Below are 22,710 nucleotides of genomic sequence, written 5' to 3' on the forward strand. Positions count from 1 at the left end.
TCAGCTGAGGGAGTTGGGATTGTTCCTCCTGAAGAAAAGAGGCTCGGGCTGACCGGAGATTGTACCAGGTGGGGGTCGGGTTCTGTTCCTGGCTAACCGGTGACAGGATGAGAGGACATGGCCTCATGCTACACCAGGGGAGGTTTAGGTTGGGCATTGGTAGGAATTTCTTCACAGAAACGGTGATTAGACATTGGAATGGGCTGCACAGGGAGGTGGCGGAGTCACTGTCCCTGTGGGTGTTTAAGGAAAGCCTGGATGTGGCACTCAGTGCCAAGGTCTGGTTGACAAGGTGGTGATCAGTCACAGGTTGGACTCAGCAGTTTTGGAGGTCTTTTCCAATCTAATTTACTTTGTGTTTCTGTGATTCTCTGAAGTGAACCTGAAAACCTATTCCAATATCATCCCACAATCACCAAAACAGGTATCCCACCTACAGAGGTCTCAGTTACAACAGCCAGTGGTATATAAAATTAAGATCATCAGAATTTATTGCAAGATTTAGATATGACCGTTAAAAACAGTATTTATTCTTTCTGAATAACTGATTTGATGCACAAGCTTGAATTCTTCCTGTATTAGGTTGAGTTACCAAAAAAGAACACAAAATGTGTGAATCATTAGGGCTCCTTCAAAACTTTGAATCTGTATTTTGGATTTTACTCTGCATTTTCTAAGAAATCCTCTTAACTAAGACCTTGCTACAATACGTAAACAACTTTGTTCAATAGCTTCCCTTATCTGAAATTACTTAGAAAAGTTTTTTCTTCCAGTTTTATATACTCATAACTTAACAAATACTAATGAGCAACTCCATAGCAATCACTTTCATCTAGAGTTCTTGTACTGTCTGACAAATGCCCATAATTATTGTGCCTGGCAGTGTACTTGTAGATCATAATCTCCAAATAATAGCTGGGTTAGTAGATAAGCTTCAGGAAGTTTCTTGTAATCATCCTTCATTCAGATTTTTAGCCATAATTATTAGAGAAGTTCATTAAATTACAGGTTTTGTTAGCAATCCCTCCTGTCTCTAAGTCACTGGCCACTGTTTTGATGATTGATAAAACTTCAGTCCATACTGACACAGATACACCATTTCAGGTGTGCTGAACAAATGTTTCTATGTCACCTCCCTCACTGATAGAAGCAAAAAAATAAAAATGCAGTACTGTTTTCTTTGCTTATTCAAAATACTACTGTGTTCAGAAATTTTCATCTTCAAAGTTCAGACTGTATTTTCTAAATCTAAAATAACATCACTGGTACTAAAATACTTGCTTTAATACGTTTCCCTGGTGTATTTTCTTTCTGAGTGCTTTTGCTCCCTTTAATGAACTGCTCAACCTAAGAGCTCATTCCTTAATGTCTTTACTTTTTTTCCTGCTAGTCTTGCACTTCTCTCTGAAAATCCTGACACACCACAATGCACCAATTCTGTAACTCTCTCTCTCTCTAGTTTGCTCCTTGCTATTTAACAGCACATAAACCTTACCTCTCCTTGTGCGCCAAAGAGGAAAAAGCAAAAGAGGAAAAAGAACAAAGAGGAAAAAGCCCTACAGCTCTTCATCTTAATGACCCACAGAATTTCCTGTCCAAGGACTGGGACCTGCTCTGTTACTCAGCCTGTGTAGCAGCTCAGGCACAGAGTGTGACTCTTGGGGTGTCCTGTGCAGGGCCCGGAGTTGGACTCGATGATCCTTGTGGGTCCCTTTCCAATTCAGGATAGTCTATGGTTCTATTCTAATTCTTGCTTCTCTTTTCCCCAAAGCAAAAGCAATCCAGCGCTGTGCAGGATGTCCCAGCTGGCATGCAGAGAAGAGCAAGGCACACAGATGGAATGTGTGCATCCAGAATTGCTGGGAGAAACAGTGTCAGCCCCTCAGTCAGCACGTGCTTTGCCTTGCTCCTGGAAGCTGTTATCCATCACGCAAGAGCAGTGTTCTGCAGGCAGTCTGTGTCAGCTGACTGAGGAAAGCTGTGCTCAAGCTCTCCCTTCCTACCCCAGGAAGCTGTGCTCAAGCTCTCCCTTCCTACCCCAGATCCCTGGGGAGCTTCGTGGCACACTGATGGGGCTGGAGGCATTGAGCCAAGCAGCACTACAGAAATGGCTTTGTCTCCCACCAGGAGGATCAAACAGGGTCAGAACACTTGAGCATCCTTTATCTGGTTGGATAACCAGACCTGCACAGCCTGTGGGGGAATGGTGCATAACAAGGTCAGGTTTGGGCCACGTGAAACTCAAAACATGGGCTCTGTTCTTCCCTTGTGTGCACTAAAACTGCGGGTTTATGTAATCATCAGTGTGCAGTCAAGGCTGGTGATTGTGCTCTACAACTTCCTTGGCTACAGCTGCAGCCAAAGCAACGATACTCTTCAGCCTCCTTTTTCTAGTTATCAGCAGAAATTTAAAGCAGAATATGCCTTGATTAGATAAAGCTGTTCAGGATGTGCAGGAGGTTGTGCAGTTTGCTAGAGTAAACTGGGAGAAACATGACTTCATGTTGCTGTGATGGATGCGCTAATGCAGTCATGTGAAACATGACAGAACAGAGGTTACAGAGGTAACTTCTGGGTCATATGGAGTTAATGAATGAGTATGTCAATTAGGATGAAATACTAAAGCAGGCTTCAGAGATGATTTTGGGAGCTGTCTCCCCAAGTGAATGCACACCCTGCCTGTGATCTGCTTTTTCTCACCTACCATGACTTTCCATCCACAAGTGCTGGGTCTGGTTAAACCCCATTTGTTTCTTTTCAGAAATGTCTCTGGCTCACAGTGAGTTTGGATTACTTAAGCATTGCTTGCACAGGTAACTGAGAAGAGCAAGGAGGTGCCAACTTCACCCTGAAACCAGGAAAGGAAAAATGCTGGTAGAAATCTTGTGGTGGTGGGAATGCTGCTGTGGGCAGTCAACACTGGGGTCAGCCTGGATGCCTGTCCTCCATTTGGTTTCATTAGTCTCCTATTTAACCTCAGTGGTTTTGTCCTTTATCCTTTGTTTCTCAATAAAGATTGATTTCTTTCCTTTCTCCAGATGACAGCTGTGCTGAAACCATCCCTTGGGATTTCTCACCCTCTGGGTGAGAAAACCAGTGGTGCCTGAAGCCTTCAGGAGCCATCCTGCATGGTCCCCCCAATGGAAATCCTGCTTTAACAATTCAGATACTGAGAAGAGCACCAACAGCCACAACAGATTGCATTCCTGGCCCTCAAGGAAAGAAAAAAGAGATAATCCACAACATTCTGCTATCGAAATGGCTCATTCCCAGGCATGGGAAGCATTTATTTGATCAAGCAGTACTAACACTTCTGTAGAAGGAGACAGGCACCATCCCAGGAAACTGTCAAGTGCAAATAAGCAGCAAGATAAAAGGTATTCCACAGTCACCTTACCAATCTGTCCCCTGGACTGGATTTTTAACTTTATAAAGACATTTTGTAGAAAATTGTATAAGAGAAAAAGAAGTATCAGGAGTAACAGGCACTTCTCATTGTTAGGTATTCTCCAACATGAAAAAATTCCTTCATCATTACCAAACTTATTCTACCTTTTTTTTTTTTCCCATTTTGAGAACTAAGAGTCTTAAGGATCTAGCTTTTGTTCTTCACAGGAGGAGGCACTAAACATGATTGACATCAGGAGCAGTCCATCCATTGAAAACTTAGATAAATGTGTGTGTCAGAACATCTTCCTGCTGCTTGTTGTGGAGGGTTCCAATGCCGACTGCTGGGGCTGGTAGAGGAGGTCTGCTCACAAGACGGAGCTGAAATTTGAGTAGTGGGAAATGATTAATGAAGGACAGAATCACATCTCGAGGTCCTGATGCCTGTGATATCTGCTGTCAGATAACTAGGCAGTCCCAGCTGGAAGTAATGCAGGAAGTTATCCCTCATCTTCCAAAGACCATGGCTCCAAGGACTTTATAGTGCATGATCTGCCAGAGCAAATTGGCACCTTTGCATTCTCCTCCTACTCCCCTACTTGAGATCTTTCATTATCCTGTCTACTTTGACTGAAGACCATGTAAAATAAAGCTCCAGTCCTGCTCTTCACCAATGGTGCTATAAAGAGCAGAAGTAGCTGAAATTAGAACACACATTTGGTTTAGGCATGAAGATTAGGTTTTTTGTTAAGCACCATAAAATTTTGCATTCAAGGAGAACTTCAAACTTCATTTTAAAGAGTAAAACACCCTGGGGACATCTTACCTTAAGCCCCAGCTGCTTTTCAAACCGTGGAGACACAAAGGACCATGGACCCATGTTCTGTGGTTCTTCCTGACTCCATTTGAAGACTAAAGGAAGGATAAGGGTACATAACAAACATACATATTTATCTTTTCAGCAGAGAAACAGTTTTTGTAGCACCTCTAGTTTTTTTGTCTTGGCACTACCTTTGAAATGAAGGCATGCCAGACTCAATTCCCTTGCAGCTCAGAACTGAATTCAAACCCAAAGTATGTCCACCATTAGGGTATACTGCGTGTATATTCTGTATATACTGCTGTTTTCAAAAGCTGCTAAAAGGACTGGACTGCAAAGACCAATGCAAAAAATATCTCAAATGGTTTGCTCTGATTTTCAGTGCTGCTTCTTGTAAGCTAACAATAGCAGAGAAAAGAGTTCTTTTAACACAAGTGATAAACATTCCTGAAACATCCCACTCCAGAAACACTTGGATGTATGAGGGGGAGAACAAAGAGGAAAAAGCCCTACAGCTCTTCATCTTAAAAGGTAGGCAACAGATTTAGTTTAGTACATCAAAGAGACTAGAAACACAAAGGTAGAAGCTTTGCTGACCTTTTGCATGGCTGTACTTGCTCAACTCTTGCTGTAGAGCTTCCAGGGGGAAAGGACAAAGCTCTTCAAGTCTCAGAATAGCTGTGCTGTGCTGCTTCTCTGCCAGTGTTTCTCTTTGCTTCACCAGAGCATAGTAATGCTTTCCAGAACACAGCACCACTTGGGTGACACTAAAAAAAATAAAAGAGAATGTTTCCAAGTTTAGTGTTTTACAGAAACTTGATGCAGAACAGCTTCACACTTCCAACCAAAAAAACCCAGTCAAACTTCAAAGACAACTTCACAAAGATAAATTGCTTCCCTAGACTGTTTTTTCTTTTCCTTGCCCTCCCTTCCCTCCCACTCCCTCCAACCGCTGGCAAACTAACCTTTGGGCACAGTATGCCAGAGGTCCTGTTTCTTCAGTAATTCTGGGAAAGGTACTTTACAATGGGATTACTCTTTCTTAGCTCTGACTATTAAAAATTAAACACCCAGTCAAAGCTAGTCACCTCTGTAAAAAATAAACCAGAGGAAGAGAAGTCCCTCCAGAGGACAATTCTCTGCCATGCCAAAGCAGGACTGCCTGCTGGATAGACACTACACCCTCCTGCAATCACAGAGGTCTTGTCTGCCTAATCTTACTGGAAAAAGCAGTGAGATAAACTACACCCTTTGTGCCTCATCATCCCACTTAAAAAACCCAAGATGCTAAGGTACTTCCAGCCTTTTGATTAGGGCTCAAGATGTGAAGTGGAAGGAGGCTCAGACTTGGGTACTACTGGGGCATGCAACAGATAAGGGGAAAAATATTAAGGCTGAATTGGTAATTATGAACAGGATTCACTGTAACATCTGAAAGTAGAGAGATGTACACACGCTTTATTATTGCCCCACCTCATCAGCTCAGGCATTCCAGGTCCAACAAAAATTCTGGATTCAGTTTTGGGCCACTCATGACAAGAAAGACATGGAGGAGCTGGAGCCCATCCAGAGAAGTGAATGGAGCTGGTGAAGGGTCTGGAGCACAAGTCCTGTGGGAAGCAGCTGAGGGAGTTGGGGGGCCTCAGCCTGGGGAAAAGGAGGCTCAGGAGGTGCCTTTTCACTCTCCACAACTCCCTGACAGGTCATAGCCAGGTGGGAGTTTGTCTCTTCTCTCAGGTAACACACAATAAGACAAGAGGAAGCAGGTTCAAGTTGCATCAGAGGAGGTTTAGATTGGACATTAGGAAAAATTTCTTCACTGGAAGGGTCAAGCACTCCAACAGGACTCCCAGGGCAGTGGTGGAGTCACCATCTTGGAGGTATTTAAATGTCTAGATGTGACACTTGGGACATGGTTTAGTGGTGGATTTGACAGTGCTGGGCTAAGATTGAACTTGATGATCTTAAGGATCTTTTCCAACCTAAACAAATCTATGATTCTATGATTCATGTCACAGCTGCTCCAGTGACTGTCAGCTAATGGACACGGTGCAGAGTAGGACCCATCAGGTTGGTAACTACAGTCACAAACTCCCTGTGAGGCCAAGGGGTGACAGACTAAACACTTAACTGTTTTGCAGACAGATGTGGTAACTACCAACAGTTACCAGAGGAAAAGGAGAGGAAGTAAAACTAACCACAGTCGCCGACCATAAAACATTTTCCCCTCAAAGTCACCTCTTTCATATCAACTCAAATTTGAGCTGTTGGGTAGGAGAAAGGGACAAGACATCTCTTTTGAGCTTCTCCTCTAAGAAAGCAGAGCTACCTTTTAGGATCTACTGAGGAATCACCAATGACAGGCTTGAATGTTGTCCCTGGGGCCATTTCTTCAAAACTTGATACAGCAGCCTACATGGGGGAAGAGTTGGAAGTTACCAATTCTTGCTGCTTTTCCCTCAGGCCAGAGTCAGAAAGAATACTGAGACAGGGTTTTGGTAAGTACAAAATACAGAGTCTTCCTTCTCCCTCATATTCGTATTTCCAGCGAAAAGTGAGATGATAAGCTTCCCAAGAACACGATCAGGCCAGGAATGAACCCTACTTCTAGCTCACCTCCACCCAGCTTTAATCCTCAACCTGTTTGGCCCCAAACAGGTAAAATTCCACTGATTTGACCCCAAAACAGCAATCAGAGAACACAGAAGAAAAAAAAAAAAAAAGAGGAGACGAGAACACAAAAGAGGATAAAGAGGAAAAAAAAAAAAAAAAAAAAGAAAGAGGAAGGGCATTTCTCAGCTTACTGGAAGCCTGAGTAACACTTTGGGAGAAGCAACAATGAGAGGTTTCCTGAAGTTTCGGACCATTTGCCTCCGGAGTAGATGGAAATACTGTGCTGGGGTGGTGGGATGCACAACTGACATGTTGACCTGGTCGCCATCAACACCCTCTTCTGAGCTGTCACACATCTGTACAGGGGGAACACAGCAATACCTTGTCAAAAGCAAGCAGTGAGACTAATATGCAAGAAAGAATCCAGGCACACGAGGCACGCTGACCTGTACAGGAACAGATTAGTAAATATCCAAATTCAAGAGAGGAACAACTTCAGAGAAGAAATGGGTTCAGCATTTAACTGGTATGATTGTGTCTGAACTGCATCCTTGGAGCACATTGCAGCCCAGCTCCCAGAGCACTGACTGCCAGGGCTGTGCTGGGCATGTGTGACCCTGGGAGGTGTGGTGGGTACCTGTAAGAACCGTTCCATCCGGCAGGACGAGTGCTCAGGGCCTGCACCGTCATAGCCATGGGGAAGAAGAATTACTATCCCACTCTGCAGAAGCCATTTAGCCTCACCTAGAAACACAAAATGAAGAGGAAGGAAAGGATGATTTCCACAGAACGTAAAGCCACAGAACACATTACTTTGAACAAACTGCTCTGGAAAAAGAATAGCCAATTTCCACATCATTAAATACAAGCCTGAAACATGCTCCTGGCATTTTGGTCTGAGTTTCATTACAGTGAAATAACACGTGCAAGGTGATCTGAAGTTTCTGAAATCATCAGGTAGCTCTGGGCTCCCAGAAGACTTAAATCTCCACATGGAGCACATGACACAGTGAAATTTTAAAACTTCGTCTCTGCATGTGTGATCCCAGCAGCATCCTGTGAGCCAGTCCGGGCCAACACAGCAGTGCTCATTCCTCTGAGCTCTGCCAAACCTCCTGCACTATACAAGAGATTACAATCAAATCCAGAATTTGGGTGAGATAAGAGGGCCTCTGAATTTCCCCCTATGACTACAGAAGTTTTATAGCTGAGCACTCAGACAACATGTTAGAGTCAAACTTAGTAAGGTCTTGTGGGGTTGTTTGTTTCTTTTAAATAATCACTATTTTCCTTCTCTATTGCTTCAGGAATTTTTCAGATGCTTTGTGAAGGAAAGGTACAGCCTATAAAGCTATCAACCATATATGCACACAGTAAAATACCCTTTGGAGAAGAAAGGCCACTACTATAATTAACTGTCCTTTTGTAATGACTGTACTCTGTGAAGTAGTCTTTCATTTTAGATGTACTGTCTTCAGAGAAAAGCTGCACAGAAGTCAGGACCTCACAAGCAAGCTCATAGGACTCCTTGAGAAAACAGAATTCTTTGTATAACATGCCCTTTTACTTGAAAGAGGAAGGAGTCTCTAAAAATGTGCATAATACAAACGATTAATTCTTAAATATATTAGTTCCTTGTACACTCACCTCCAGAGATGAAAGTGTCAAATATTATCTGGGCTCCATTAAAGAAGTCTCCAAATTGAGCTTCCCAAATTGGCAGTAACTTAGGGCTCTCAATACTCATTCCATATTCAAAACCAAGCACAGCTTCTTCAGACAAGGGACTGTTACTCACCTAACAAAAGGAAATTGTTGGAAGGGGTGGATGAGGAAGAAGACAACCAAGGGTTAAGAAGCACTGGAACCAGACAAACAATGCTGACAACACACACTCCTAAAGGCAATTGATAGACACTGATTTTTTGCTTTTGAATGAAGGCACTGAGGGGAAAAGAATAACATTTGATCTCTCAAGGAAAAGCAAACCCCCTTGTTAAAGTTGTAATTTATAATGACAAAGAATAGGGATGCCCTGACAGTTTTTATGTCCCTGTATCTGGGGTTTGCCAGAACATACACTAGGCCTACATATGTCTCAGCAGCTTTAAAAAATGCATTGTTTCAGCACAGTTTGAAGAAGGTGGTCTTGTGGGTTACAGAACCTACCTCTAGGAAACCCTTCTGGTCTGGGGACATGTGATTCAGAGGAATGTAGGTATCATCTGTCTCTTGGCAAACCAACATTGCATGTCGTTGGCTGAAGGTTCCTCTGCCAACATCTTGTCCACTTAGTCTGATATTAAACCCTTGCCAAGCAATAAACACAACACCAGATCAGCAAGTTATGTAAAAAGAAAATAATGCAGGACATAATTCTATCTCTTGTTATATCTCTTTTTGGATTTCCCCTCATCAGTAAATCTGAGATGCAATTCTTAACCAGCAACAGCTCCAACTGTCAAGCACACAGATGCTCTGACATTATTTTGGGTAAAATGGTTCAATTTACTGAGGCAAACTGCAAAAAAAATGTGCGTTCTGTATCACGTGTAAATGGAGATTTGAATTCAGGCTAGAGAGGAGGGAGAAGAAATAGTAGCATAAAGCACACAAAGTACTGGTGAGCCACACTGATGTCAGCTGCACTGCTTGTGCTCAGCTCTATGCACAAATGTTTTTAGGGAGTGAGAGGGAGCTACAGTTCTTTGAAGATATTTATGACTCAGTCTACAAATATTAGTGACACATAGGATTCATATTTACCTTCTCTTAGACCATGCAAATTGTCAAATTTATAAATCATAGCAATCTTTTTACTTAGAAACACCTAAAAAATCTAATGTTATCCTTTATTGACATTAAAGCAAAAATATTTTACTGTCTGCTGTCTACTTGCCTCTTACCTTGGCTCAGCAGAGAACCAAATGCTAAAGTTTCAGCTGTTGCCCAGTCCAGCTTTTTTCCTTCCTCCATTTTTTGAACTCTTGACTAAGCAAATAAAGAAGAAGAAAAAATTACTATTTTGTCTTTTTCCATCTGTAGCTTTTTTGGTGGCACAGACTAATATTAGAAGCTAGGAAAAAAGCAACACACTATGGAGGGAAATGCTATATTCCTGCAGCCAGCTTAGGCTGCATCAGAATAGACAGCCTTATTTCAGCACATCCTAAAGAAGGTTGCCTGAGGACCACAGAACCATAGGTAATCCATGTGTTCACCTTCCAGTCAACAACTATGGACTGATGAATTAATCCTAGTTGGAAAATATTTAAAATCTTAGCACAGCACAGAGTGCAGTCTTGACAGACTTCTGGTCTGTCTGGTTAGCACTGATGAAAGATACCAGGTGTAAGTATTTCAGTCTCCAGAACTCTTCCCTGTTCTGGCCTGCAGAACTGCAGACAAATGATCAAACTGAGCTGTGGAGTTCTTGCCTTGGGCTGAGAAGACGAAAACATCAGTCTTTTGAAATATTCAACTCACAGCCTCTCTCTGGCTGCCAAGCAGACACCTGCACACACTCATCATCCATCAAAGGGAAACATTCACACACCCCAAACTGATCCAAACCAAACACCAACTTAGGAGCTATCAAGCCCAGACTGTCAAACTAGGCCACATGTTGTGTAGTGTTTGTATATATAAGTTATAAAACACTCACTACTGGCTTTAGAAACTGTGTACACTATTGCCAGGTTCCTGAATCATTCCTTTACAAAGTACTCATTCTAATTACCAACTATATAAATGTTAATAACTTATCATAATAGTTTCTTTCTATTTGTAAGACTAATAAACTGTATTTTCTATAAGTTTTCTTCTTCATTGCAATAAAATATTGTTGAAATAACAAACTAAAGTACGTGGTCAGACATGGGGAAAAAATCTTTCTTCAAAACTGAAGGAAAAATGGCATCATCTCAGCGTTGAAACAGAGTGAGCTGTTTTTCCTAGAGAATACCATGCTATTCTCTAACTGGCAACCCAGCTGTGTTTAGACTTTTTCCTGTAACAGGTCTGAGCCATGGGATCAGAAGTATCATGATGCTCTACTCACCTGAGCATAGGTCTTCAGGAGATGGCTGTGCATCTGGAGCTCTTCGGGCACCTCCACAGACTTGGCTCCAATGAACTGCAGGAGTGGCACAGGCATCCCCGTGTCCCAGGTGGTGATTTTGGCAGAAGGCTCCACGAAGCCTTTCCAGTGAGCCTGCAGGTTGGTAGGGGGTGGGCTGTACAAAGTCATGTTGGCAAGGTGATCGTTCAGCTTGGAATAGCACGTGGTCTTTATCTCAGACACTTCAGCCTCAGTCATGAGCCCGGCAGCCGTGAGGTGTTCTGCATACGTGTCTGGGATACTCTTACGGGATCTGCCAGGGAGGGAATCAAACCACATAGATATTAAGGCTAAAAGCAGTGTCACAAGAGAACAAGGAAATACACCTTACTACAGTCAGGTACCATAGAAAATTCATATAAATAGTGTCCCGGTGCATTATACTTATTTGCATGAAGTTCAATTTCCTGGCATTTTCTAAAAGATAACAGTTCTCTTAGAGATGTGTTTGACAACTCTTTATTAAAAAAGTGAAAGTGCTGTAGTTGGCAGTTACAGGTAAAAACAAGTCAAAAGTCCCTCTGTGCTACCATGCATATTTTCTTCAGAGAAATTCACAGTAGGATTTCTGCATTGGAGGGAAACAAGGCAGCCATTCAAACTCTTCACCTAAAATACCAGAATTCACTGGCAAGTGAATTTTTGTGTGTTTTTCTTCGGAGATAAGGATGGAATCTGAATACATTTAAACGCTGATAAAGATGAGTCCCCAGTGGAAGTAGCAGGACCAGACAAAGACAAGACAAGCATCACAATGGCTTCCTGCCCATTCTCCCACAACATGCACACTTCCCCTTGGCACACAGAAGACAACTTTGCCCTCTGATTACCAGTGGTCACAAATTTGAAATCCAAGAGCTTTGTCCAAGATTGTTCTCCAAAAAGCACTGAGCCACACATTCAAGAGGCAACAGTAATGACTGCTCATTAACATCTTATTATGAGACTCGTACTGTAGTCAAGGGCTGCTGACAGTCCAGCTTGCATAAAGACCTGTGGATATGTCAAAAGATCTCATGCAGAGACTTCTGTTGCAGCAGCAAGACTTGAGGTGGTGCAACCCTTACCTGATGATTTTGTACATGCTGGGGTTGGTGAAGAAGGGCTCATCAAGCTCATTGTGGCCCCACTGCCTGTAGCACAGCAAGTCCACAATGACGTCCCTGCGGAACTGGCGCTGGTACTCCACAGCCAGTCGTGTGGCACGGACAACTTCCTCAGGATCATCCCCGTTCACATGGATAACTGCACATCCAACGATTTTACCTGCCCAGGGATTCACAACACAACAGCAATCACACCCAACCCCTTCCAAAGTAAGCAGACACACACCTGCTCTGCTGAAACTACAGACAGCCCATGTGAAGTAAGTATAATAAAAACAAATCAAAAAGAGATGTTCTTTGTGATGAGAGCTGGGGTAAGGAGAGGAGTCTTGCCTGAGGGAACATGCAATTAGCCCAACCTGTTGTATTTGTCAGTTTGAGCACAACTTCTTTACAAGCACTTTGTTCCCAGAGGACTTCCTATACACAGTTCCTGCATCATTTAATCTGCTAGTGTACAGGAACTGGGAGAGAACTACTTGATTGCTTCTCTTTCAAACAGAAATTGAGTTTTAGTTCCTTCTTATCCTAAGCTATCGCTACTGTGAATTCATATAAGCCAAAAGCAACTTTCTCCCTTATTAGTAGGGAGTATGATTCTGTCCACTGCTCCTCCAGGCAGAAAAATCTCTTAATTAAAAGAACACTGTAAAATTTCAATATCTTAACACCCTCTCCTGTATGACAATTTGGCTGCAAGCAACAGTGCTCCTTTTGTACTTTATCTGTCCAAATTCTGGAAACTAAGATACTTCAGCCATTCCTGGCTCATGTCAAGTTTTCCTCCCAAGGAACATATTAAAGCTCAGCTACATAAACAGCCCCTCCTCACTGACAGGTAAGAAGAAAGGAAAACTAAGGATGGAGGCAAAAAAAACCAAACCCAAACAAAAACAATCCATAAAACAAAACCAGCCCAGGGAAAACAGTAATAACATATGCTATCTACCTTACCAGATTTAATGAATCTACTTGTTTGGTTTGATGAAACCATAAGACAAACCCTTGATGTTAGGTCAAAAGCATACAAAAGAATATTTTTACTTATAGGAGACATATACAAGATAACTAACTGCTATGTCTCTGATCTTACTGGTAATACATTTGTTTATCACTAAGAAAGACCAATCCAAAACAAAGCTTCTAGTTCAGGCATAGAAAGGTCTTGAGCTTCATCTTTAAATTGAAAGCTCAATAGGCTCACATGACAACAAACAAAACAGAAAGAATGGAGGAGTATCTGACATACAAATCTTGCTCAGAAAACACACTGAGATGATTTTTATGAAATTTAACAAGACATATTTAAAATAGATCTGTTATATACTCCATTGCCATACTTTTTAAAAAGCTGTCAATAATATGACAGAAACTGAGTTATAAAGACTTCACAGAAATCTTGCAATTATTTTGTCACATCCTGTAAAAATGTGACAAGATTTTCCCTTGATATGTAGTCTTTGCCATAAAGCAAATAGGGGAGGGCATATTTTTAGCATCTGAATTGTTGCTAGTAGGAGAGAATAATAATAATAATAATTTAAATTCCTACTCTACCATGAAACTGGAGTTATAATAATCTCTCCCTAGAGCTGACAGGCAGTTGCTATAAAAAGTCCATTGCACAGCTTACACTGCAGTTAAAAATCCTTTCTGAGACAACAGGCAATCTTCCTTGTGATTCAACCCTACCTACCAATGTCACTGCAGTACAGAGATGACCTTCCTCGCTCTGGAGGAGTGGTATAGCCCAGCTGGTTATTAACAATCAAATGGATGCTCCCACCAACTCTGAAATGTGGTAGATTAGAGAGGGTCAGTGTTTCAGGAACAATCCCTTGTCCAGAGAAAGCAGCGTCGCCATGAACCTACATCAGGGAAGAAGATGGAAAAGTCTCATTAGGAAACACTGGAGGAACAGCAAAATCAGAACCATAACTCATTAAGTAAGACCTAAATTGGGTACATGGAACAGCCACAGGACCCACTTCTTAATCCCTCTCAGAATACTGTTTCCATGACTTGAGAGTTTATGTAGCCTTATCACTAACACAAGGTCATGGCAGCCAACATATGTACATGAATGCCTGCTGTAATCCCTACCTGGAATTGACCTATAATCTCTTAAAACTGACCCAACCACTGTCCAGGTGACTGCAAGCTTCCTGGCTATGGCAAAGCTGCAGCCATCAGAGGCAAACCACTGACCCCTGAACAAAAGGAGCCACTCACCACAGCATTCACTACACCTTTGCTGAAGTTGAATGTTGGTGAACTGGGACTTATGCCCATTTCCACCTTACCAAACAGACAAGAACAGAAAAATCAAGTGGAAAATGAACTGAATATAAGCACTCAAAAACAAAGAAAAACTTTCAGAAGGAAATAAAACCTAAGTTCTTAGTTACTAGCAAATAAATGCTGCAAATAAAAAAAAATAGTTTGGAAGGGGAAGGGAGAATACTGTGATAGCCAACCCAGGTTTCCAACAAAGGCTAGAGGTACTGAAGTGAGTATCACCTAACATCTCAATGCTTTGGAGACAGCTCTCCATTGATGAATATGATGACAGTTTCCTCAGAATGCAGACTCAATCATTTGCAAATTAAAGTCACTATGCAGATTGATGTACTTCCTTGTTGAAACCAGATGTCACTTCTGCTTTCTAGCTATGGAATAGTGGTTTCAAGCCTTACGAGACGTCTGCAAGTACACCAAGATAACAGAGGTGCAATCAGCCAGTGAAACAGCAGCACTGGGTTTTATACCATTCCAGTACAGATTTTTAAGAGGTATCACAGCAAAACAAAGGTAACTACTGCAAGAGAGACAAGCCAGCATCCCCACTCTATCCCTTACCATGCTACATTTGTTCCTGAAGTGTTGGGTTTTCACCTTTCCCTCCTGGTTTCTTCTGCTGCCTGAGAAGACTACGTATCTCAGTGACAGCATTTGAGTGACGACCCTAAAACATCTGAGAAAACTTCATGGCCTTTAGCACTTCCCAAAGCATTAAAGCCTAAGGACAGTGACTATCCAACTACACAAGACTGTTCATCTGCATCTCAAACCCCAGAGGATTCAATTCCTGAGATGCAGGAATTTTACTCATTCTACCAAAAAGATGGAAACAGTTTTTGCTAGGGCACATTTTTCTCTGGGCTGCATTAGCAAAAAGATAAAAGCAAAGTCATCATCAAGTTTAATTCACCAAACAGTGACCCTGAGGGTGGAATGTATTTCTAGGAGATCTTACTCCCAGAATTAATTTCAAATCATGAACATCAGTAGTTGCCTGATGTCCAGGAAGTAGAGTTAAGGTATGTGAGAAGGTGAAAAATAAACTGCTCTCCAGCAGAGATAGACAATTAAGTACTGCAGAGATGTCCATGGTAGGTAACCAAGAAGAGTTTTATAATCCTTATAAATACTGAGCACACTGAAGTTCCAGAAGAGAAGACCTTCAGACCCTGGACAATGAAGCTCACCACTGACAATGGCACCTTAACTGATCTTTACTCATTCTCCCCTCAAACTCTGGTACTGAGGCTTGTGGAAGAAGAGAAAAAATGCCAGTATAAACCCAGAGTGTCTACACTCTTTTCTCAAGAGAAAGCACTGTAAAAACAAAAAGTTCTAAGTCAAACTCTCAAACCAAGATTCTGGAACAGAAGGTACCTGCTTTCATCTCTTTCTTCTCAATTAGCTGAATGAGAACAATTAACAGTTACAACCAAAATTTGCCTGTTTTCAATCTCACTTGTATACCTTTTAAAGACACAATCACAAGTAATGATGATACATTTTCTTCCTTTTAGGAATACTTTGAATCAGTTTACTAAAATGGAGGTGTTTAGCACAGAATCAAATCTATCTCTTCTCTGCTATGCAATGCTCCCTATCACTTACCCCCACAAATCCTAAGTGAAATTTTTCTTGGATAGGGAGGGTCCATTTATCCTGAAGAACTGTTTTTTAAAGAGTCATAGTACTTTCATTACTACATGGTGAATATTTACTATTATGAGAAAGAAAGAACAGTATATTCTCAAATTAAGAAATATCTGCACTGAAAGATGGAGACACATTGGGAAGCAAAAGCTGGCTGCACTTGCAAGCTCTAAAGTCTTTTTAAAATAAAAAACTAAGAACCCAAACTTGCCCAGAATATTTTGTATTCTCATGTCTGCTTTTTCACAATATCCTACCCTTCCAGAAGAAAGCAAAACATTTTTTAACTGAAATATGTTTTCACTCCTACATGTAACTTTCTCCATTTTGTTTGTTACACTTTACAGAACATTTCTGCCCAACTTGTTTTTAACCTTGGCTTTAAAATGTTAAGAGTTCAATTCACTTGTTTTTCCAAGTTGAAGTCAATGCAAGAGAAGAAAATTTATCAGGGAACTATTTAGGATTGCTTCTACAGCTATACAAGTCAGTTCAAGGAGTAAAAACAAATTCCAGCAGAGTCTTCAACAGTACCATGACAAAATGACAAAATTCTAAACCCTCCTGAACATTCTGCAGCCTTGTTGACAGTTCTTATCCAAACCCATTAATTTGAAAGAAGGCTTCCAGTGGCAGCTTAAATGCAAAAGTGAGGAAAGGCATGCATTACTCTCAATGCAGAATATTATTAATATAAAGGGAGGTATCAGAATCAGTATTCAAAAATCTTAGAAATATAATTATTTAAATGCCAGCATCATCACAAATGCCATCTGGTTGATCTTCCTTGCCCCACTCTTTCCCCATAAAGAAGATCCCAGCTCTTGACATCATACATTAACTCAGTTCTGTTTGATATTTCTATGTACACTCCTGTTCACATTCTAGTCCAGCAAGTCTTACAAATATAAATGACAATATGTGAGCAAAATACCTGCAGGCAAATAACTTTGTCCCCAGGCTGTGCAGAACTCTCTGGGGAGTAATCGCCATCGAGCAGAGTCTGTTGCCTGGCTCGAGTCTTGCCCACAGCCACTGGGTTGATGGCTTCTAAGTGTGAGGGGTTGGGGAGCAAGGTGACATGCACAGGTCTGTGGGAGCCAAAGTCCAGATCGACAGAAGATGTCAGGTGGGAAAGAACGTCCCCAATGGCTGCCGAATTCTCTGGAAACTCACTCAAACCACGCATCTTGCGGAACATGAGCTGCAGGGAAACAGATTTGGTTAAAACCCTTTTCTAATTCACTGACAGGTTGAAAGAAATACACTCTCCTACTCCTGAAATTGCAAGGATGGTTATAAGTAGCAGCACATAAAACCCTTCATTAGAGTTCTTTTAAGAGTGTCCTGCACAGTTCACTGAAGCGTTGATAGGAAGGGAGAACACTCTCACAACAGGTAACATTTTATTGCTCCAGCATTCACAACATGGCAAACTTTTGGGGGTTTATTTTACTGCAAATAAACCAGGCAACTGCCTGTGAGATTACAGATCTCTTGATGTGTTAGTTTGCGAGATGTAGCTGGGGCTGTGTATTCTATTGCCATCTGTTAGAGGTGGAGCAGTTATCTTCTGTTATCTGGGGAGATATTTTCTCTTAATGGGCCAGTGAGTGTCCCTGCATGGCTGATAAAATTCCATCATCCCATTGGGAGATGCTCTGCCCAGGGGGAGGAGCCAAGCATTCCTACCTGGAAAGAATCTGATTTTTGGAACACCAGAAGCAGCCTTGTCCCACTGGACTCCCAGAAGAGCAACTTTCTTTTCTTTTTAATTTTTCTAATAAAAGAACTGTTATTCCTACTCCCATATCTTTGCCTAAGAGTCCCTTAATTTCAAAATTATAATAATTCAGAGGGAGAGGGTTTACATTTTCCATTTCAAGAGAGGCTCCTGCTTTCCTTAGCAGACAGCTGTCTTTTCAAAGCGAGACACTTACCTCAGGAGGAAGCTGAAGTAAGCCCACAAGCAGATTAAGCCTCCCCCGATGAGGCATTCCAATGATGATATCCGTGACCCCGCTGTACGCACACATCTTGAACAGCTCGTGGAAGAAGCCCATCATGCTCTCTGCTCCTTCACCACCGTATCGCTTCACTGTGGTAAACTTGGTGGCCAAGAAGTGATCAAACTCCTGTTAAAAACAGGACAACTTCAGTATTAGGCTATTTTAAGCAGCAGCCTTCTGTTTATAAAATTGAAATATAATTTATGTTTATACCCTTGAGGCACACAAATCTAAACATACCCCCGGAAAGTCTCAGCTCACTCTCCATCCACACAGTCTGAGACCAGAAGCCATGATGACTATAAAAAATCAGCTCTAAGCAGAAAAATGTTGCATTGAGGACCAAACTTTCTCTGTCTCACATGGAAGGTACTTCAAGAATTCTAACACCAGATTAATTTACAAATTCCTTGGTAGTTTACCTGTTTTAGGTGGAAATGTAGGAATGGTGTTGTTTTACAGTATAAACCATAATGATCTTGAGAGACAAAGCAGTAGCAAAACAATGTTTCATTTTGATTTACATTAGGCACAATCCTTATTACATAGGTAGAATGCTTGGGAGAAGAAAAATAAATGAATCTGTATTTACTTCATTTTTGTCTCACTTCACTCCATTCACCTCCTAGAAAGCTCTAATAAGTGACCAAGTTTTGGAAGCACTGGAAATTTCTTTCATTTTTGCAACTAAAGACACAAACTAAAAGAAGTCTGTGACTGAGAAGGGAAGACTAAGCCATACCCAAAGATCTGAGCCAACTGCTAGTTGAGCAATATTCAGTTCTAATGAATAATGTATACAAAACTGATCACATATAAAAGCAGATTTTTTCTGTCACAGTTAAATTATATACTCTTAGTATAGCTCTGGTCATACTGAAATTGAAGTAGAGCACATCAGGGTCCCAATTTCACCCTCCTGTGTCACCATCAAATTCCTCTAACTGCCAAAGAGGCTACAAAAAATACAAAGTGGGCCATATACTTCAGTTCAGTCATTGATAAATATTACATTTAACACTCCTTCCACTTGGAAAACTGGAAACAGGGACACTTTCACAGATCCTGCTCTTCTACCTTTCCAACCTTCACAGATCCTGCTCTTCTACCTTTCAGTCATTCTGGATAACATGGGAAGAAAAGGGGGGAAAATTAAAACTTTTCACAGTACAGAAGTATTGGAATAAATTTTCTCTATACGTTTCAAAAGTGCATAAATATTTCACTTCCTTATAGAAGGCATTGAACAAGGGTTCCTTGCTGAAAAGCACCATGTCTGCCAGTGCTATATGATAGCATCAACTATCTAGTTGATGTCTGCATCAACTCTGATTTGTTCTTCCAAAACCTTGAGTGACAGCATATTTTAAGGACAGTGAAACAGATCAGCATGAGGGTAAGAGGAAAACACAGAACAGCTAAGCCAGAGCACAAGATTTCACAGAGCTCTGCTCAACCTTATGGTCCCATTAGTAACATTTAATATGAGCTGTCAGATCATTAATCTAAGAGTATCTCACTTTTGAAGACTGATTATTCATGGGTTTACAACATCATTAGTTCAGTAATGGCTGGTAAATTAATTCAGCAACAAACTCCAATGAGATTCCTGCCTTGCACTGCTTCAGGCAAAACCTTGTACTTCTTCCTCCTGCACACTGTCAAAGCCTTTCAGGACAGTGATTGTACTTTTTCTGCATTAATCACGTCCAGAATAGTAAAGGATCCATGACAGACTCCATGACTATTACAATCCAGTAACAGGGAACAAAGTACCTGGGACTCCAGCATCAGTTTGCACAAGTGCTTTTTCTCTTCAGGTGTAAATGCTTCTTGCTTTAGCTCTTCAAACCTTTTAGCAAACCATTCTCTCTCCTCCAAAGTTGGAAGCTGGCTTGTTTCTATGGAAATATGCCCGCAGTATATATGGTCAAGATAAGCCATCACATCCTCTACAGAAGCCTCCTCTTTTCCCATGTTTATAAGTCCTGGTGGGAAATAAATGTTATTAATCACTTTGGGGGAGGAGAGGAAGCACTAAGGCCTGTTTTGGAGAAAATAAAGCAATGAGAGAGACCACCCTCCTTTGTTTAAGGCTGCAGCAAGGCTCTAAGAGAGAGAAGAAAAGACAACTCTTGACTTCTACCCCTGTACTTTCAAACCTTCACTACAGCATTAAGTATTGTGGTAAATCATGGAATGTTACAATAACACAAGAAATTAATGTCTAGCCTCCGTAGTTGTAAGAACAAGCACAAATTTTCATTATTTCCTAAGATGCTAGAAGGCAGCCTCTCACTGCACCATGATTTCTGCAACAGACATACGTATGCTGAAGTTGACAATTATCTGTTCAACAGTTTTCATCACTGATTGAGCCACCACTCAATATCTGACTCTTCCACAGAGGCCACAGCCCCTCAATAAATCACCCATGAACAGAATTTGCTGTGATAAGGCTGTGGTCTCACCTGTAGTAGCAAGAGGACCCTGAAGAACTTCAGCCAGCTCTTGGATTTCAGGTACCATGTTCATAACAGCTCGGTCGGCAAACAGTGGGTTTATTTTGGCAGCTTTGTGGCCATGTTCAGCATAGGCAGTTATTAAACGAGCAAGAGCATGGTCAACTAAAACCAAAAAGAAAGCAGAACAGCATCACACACGTGCTCAGATTAAATCCACTTACAGCATCAACACAGGAATGTTTTGTCTGCTGGCAACCATCAAGGTTCTGGCTGGAAAGAGAGCTTTTCTGTGCACTTATTTCTGTCTTATTACCCCACAACAGCTCCCATCAGCAAACTGCTGCATCTGCTCCTCCATACAATTTTCAAGCAAGTACACTCTAGACTTCCCCCACAGCACAGGTTAGGCTCCTGTAAACATATGCAAAGCTACTTCATTTTGCTTTGAATCTCTCTACAACAGTAGTGAACTAAAAACAGGTATGTCCAAGTCAAGATCAGCACATTACCAGTGTATAGTCTTATTTCCTAAGCCAATTCAATCCTATCACTTATGCTTCCTTGTTCCTTGCTGGAATGACAGGAGGATTGGTTCTTAACAATAATTCAGGTCCCATAACTTCAAAAAAAAACCAAAGTCTGCCTGCAGGAGCCAAGAGCATGTGCTGAGCCAAATGTGGTAAGAATTATCGACATGGGTAGAATTTGACCAGCTGAGAGGTCACACACACGTTACTGTCACTGAGCACAGCCACAGACTAGGCTGATAAACTGAAAACAATAAAACATACTGCAAGCACAACTTGCTACAAATTAATGACATGAACCAGCTTATAAAGCATTCCTAATGCGGAGGGGTTTTTCATCCTGGTAAAAACGCAGCACTGACAGTAGTCAGGTCTGAAGGCTTTTGTTTTTCTAAATAATGGAATTCTCAGACCATAGCACAAGGTTATTTCTCTGACACTTGTCAGCCCATTCAAAACAGCCCCTTTTCTCTACTGGGTTCTACAACAGAAGGACATAACCCAGACATAAGGCTAACAGTGCCCACAATGCTCATCAAGGAGGCCGTTTAAATGCAATTTTTAAAATGTTACATAAAAATATGTTAATAATTAACAAGGAGGCTACTTTGTGACTGGCTTCGGTGTCCAGGAGTTACAAACTGGTTTCACTCCTGCTCCTGGGCAAAGGGTTTAAATCCTACCAGGGTCGCCAGAGTAAAGTTAATGCAAGCACCACACTCCTATCTAGAAGAGCATTCTGCTTGAAATCACCTTTCTGCATTGTAAAATGGAGCTAAAAGCAAAACAGGACTGCTACAGGAGAGAGTTACCTGTATTTAATAATGGAATCCTAGAATGTTAAGGGATTGAATGGGACCTTATAGACCATCCCGTTCCAACATCCCTGCCGTGGGCAGGGACACCTCCCAGAAAGTTTTATCCCATTTGGCTTTGAACACCGTCAGGGTTGGGGCATCCACAGCCTCCCTGGGCAACCTGTTCAGTGTCTCACCACCCCTCAGTTCGGCTAGTTCAAGCCCCACGATAGAAAAGGAAAATGACAGGCGGGTGGCAGAGGTACTTCTACGAGCAGCAGAACTCCCCGAGGGCCCATCGCTGAGCAAACTTCAGCACTCGGCGCTCTCACAGCCGCTTCAGCCCGCGGAGCGGGGCCAGGCACCCCGGGCTTGCAGAAACCACAGCCAAGAGCTCTCGGAGCGGGTCTGCTCCGCGCTCTGCCCCGCCGGGAACAACACAAGCAACACCTCAGAGCGCCCGCTCCGTGTCCCGACCCCGCTCCGGGGCAGCCCCCGCCGCGCTCCCTCTGCCCGGCGCGGCCCCGGGATGTCCGACCTGCTCTGCCGGCGCCGCGCTGCTCCTGCGCCCGCCCGCCCGCCGCCTTCCGCGGTTTGTAGCCGTAGACGCCGCGCTCGGTGCGGTACCAGCGCCTCGGGCCGCCCCGGCAGAGCGCGCAGCTCACGGCCCGAGCCCCCGCCGCGGCCGCCATGGCCATGGCCGCGCTGCCCCCGCGCCGCCACCGCCCCCGGACCCGCCCCGAGCCCCGGGGGCGGCGCCCGCAGCGGGGGCGCTCAGCGGCTCCTGCGGTGCCGAACGGAACGAGAAAGCACACGATGTTCTGGGCTCCAGCGAGGCGATCTGGAGTGCTGTGCCCAGTTCTGGGCTCTTCAGCACAAGGGGGACAAGGAACTGCTGCAGAGGGTCCAGCGGAG

The 22,710-nt window shown here is 42.5% G+C and overlaps 1 protein-coding gene across 2 annotated transcripts; it reads right to left on the minus strand.

Moving 5' to 3' along the window:
- Positions 1-468: 468 nt before the first annotated feature.
- On the minus strand, positions 469-22,493 carry DHTKD1 (dehydrogenase E1 and transketolase domain containing 1). Of its 2 annotated transcripts, none has more exons than XM_053942858.1 (17): positions 22,334-22,493; positions 20,478-20,633; positions 19,783-19,994; positions 17,938-18,132; positions 16,932-17,201; positions 13,743-13,914; positions 12,008-12,206; positions 10,881-11,193; positions 9,727-9,811; positions 8,990-9,129; positions 8,468-8,618; positions 7,458-7,564; positions 7,012-7,176; positions 6,537-6,619; positions 4,805-4,974; positions 4,214-4,299; positions 469-3,768 (listed from the first exon to the last, which is right to left on the minus strand). In XM_053942858.1, the coding sequence occupies exons 1-17, from the start codon at positions 22,491-22,493 to the stop codon at positions 3,667-3,669; spliced, it is 2,766 nt and encodes a 921-aa protein (XP_053798833.1). In that variant the 3' UTR covers positions 469-3,666. The 2 variants fall into 2 exon arrangements, with proteins under 2 accessions (XP_053798833.1, XP_053798834.1); XM_053942859.1 differs by having other exon boundaries at positions 7,072-7,176; positions 22,334-22,490.
- Positions 22,494-22,710: the final 217 nt, after the last annotated feature.

The sequence above is a fragment of the Vidua chalybeata genome, chromosome 5 (genome assembly GCF_026979565.1).
Source record: "Vidua chalybeata isolate OUT-0048 chromosome 5, bVidCha1 merged haplotype, whole genome shotgun sequence".
NCBI lineage: Eukaryota > Metazoa > Chordata > Aves > Passeriformes > Viduidae > Vidua > Vidua chalybeata.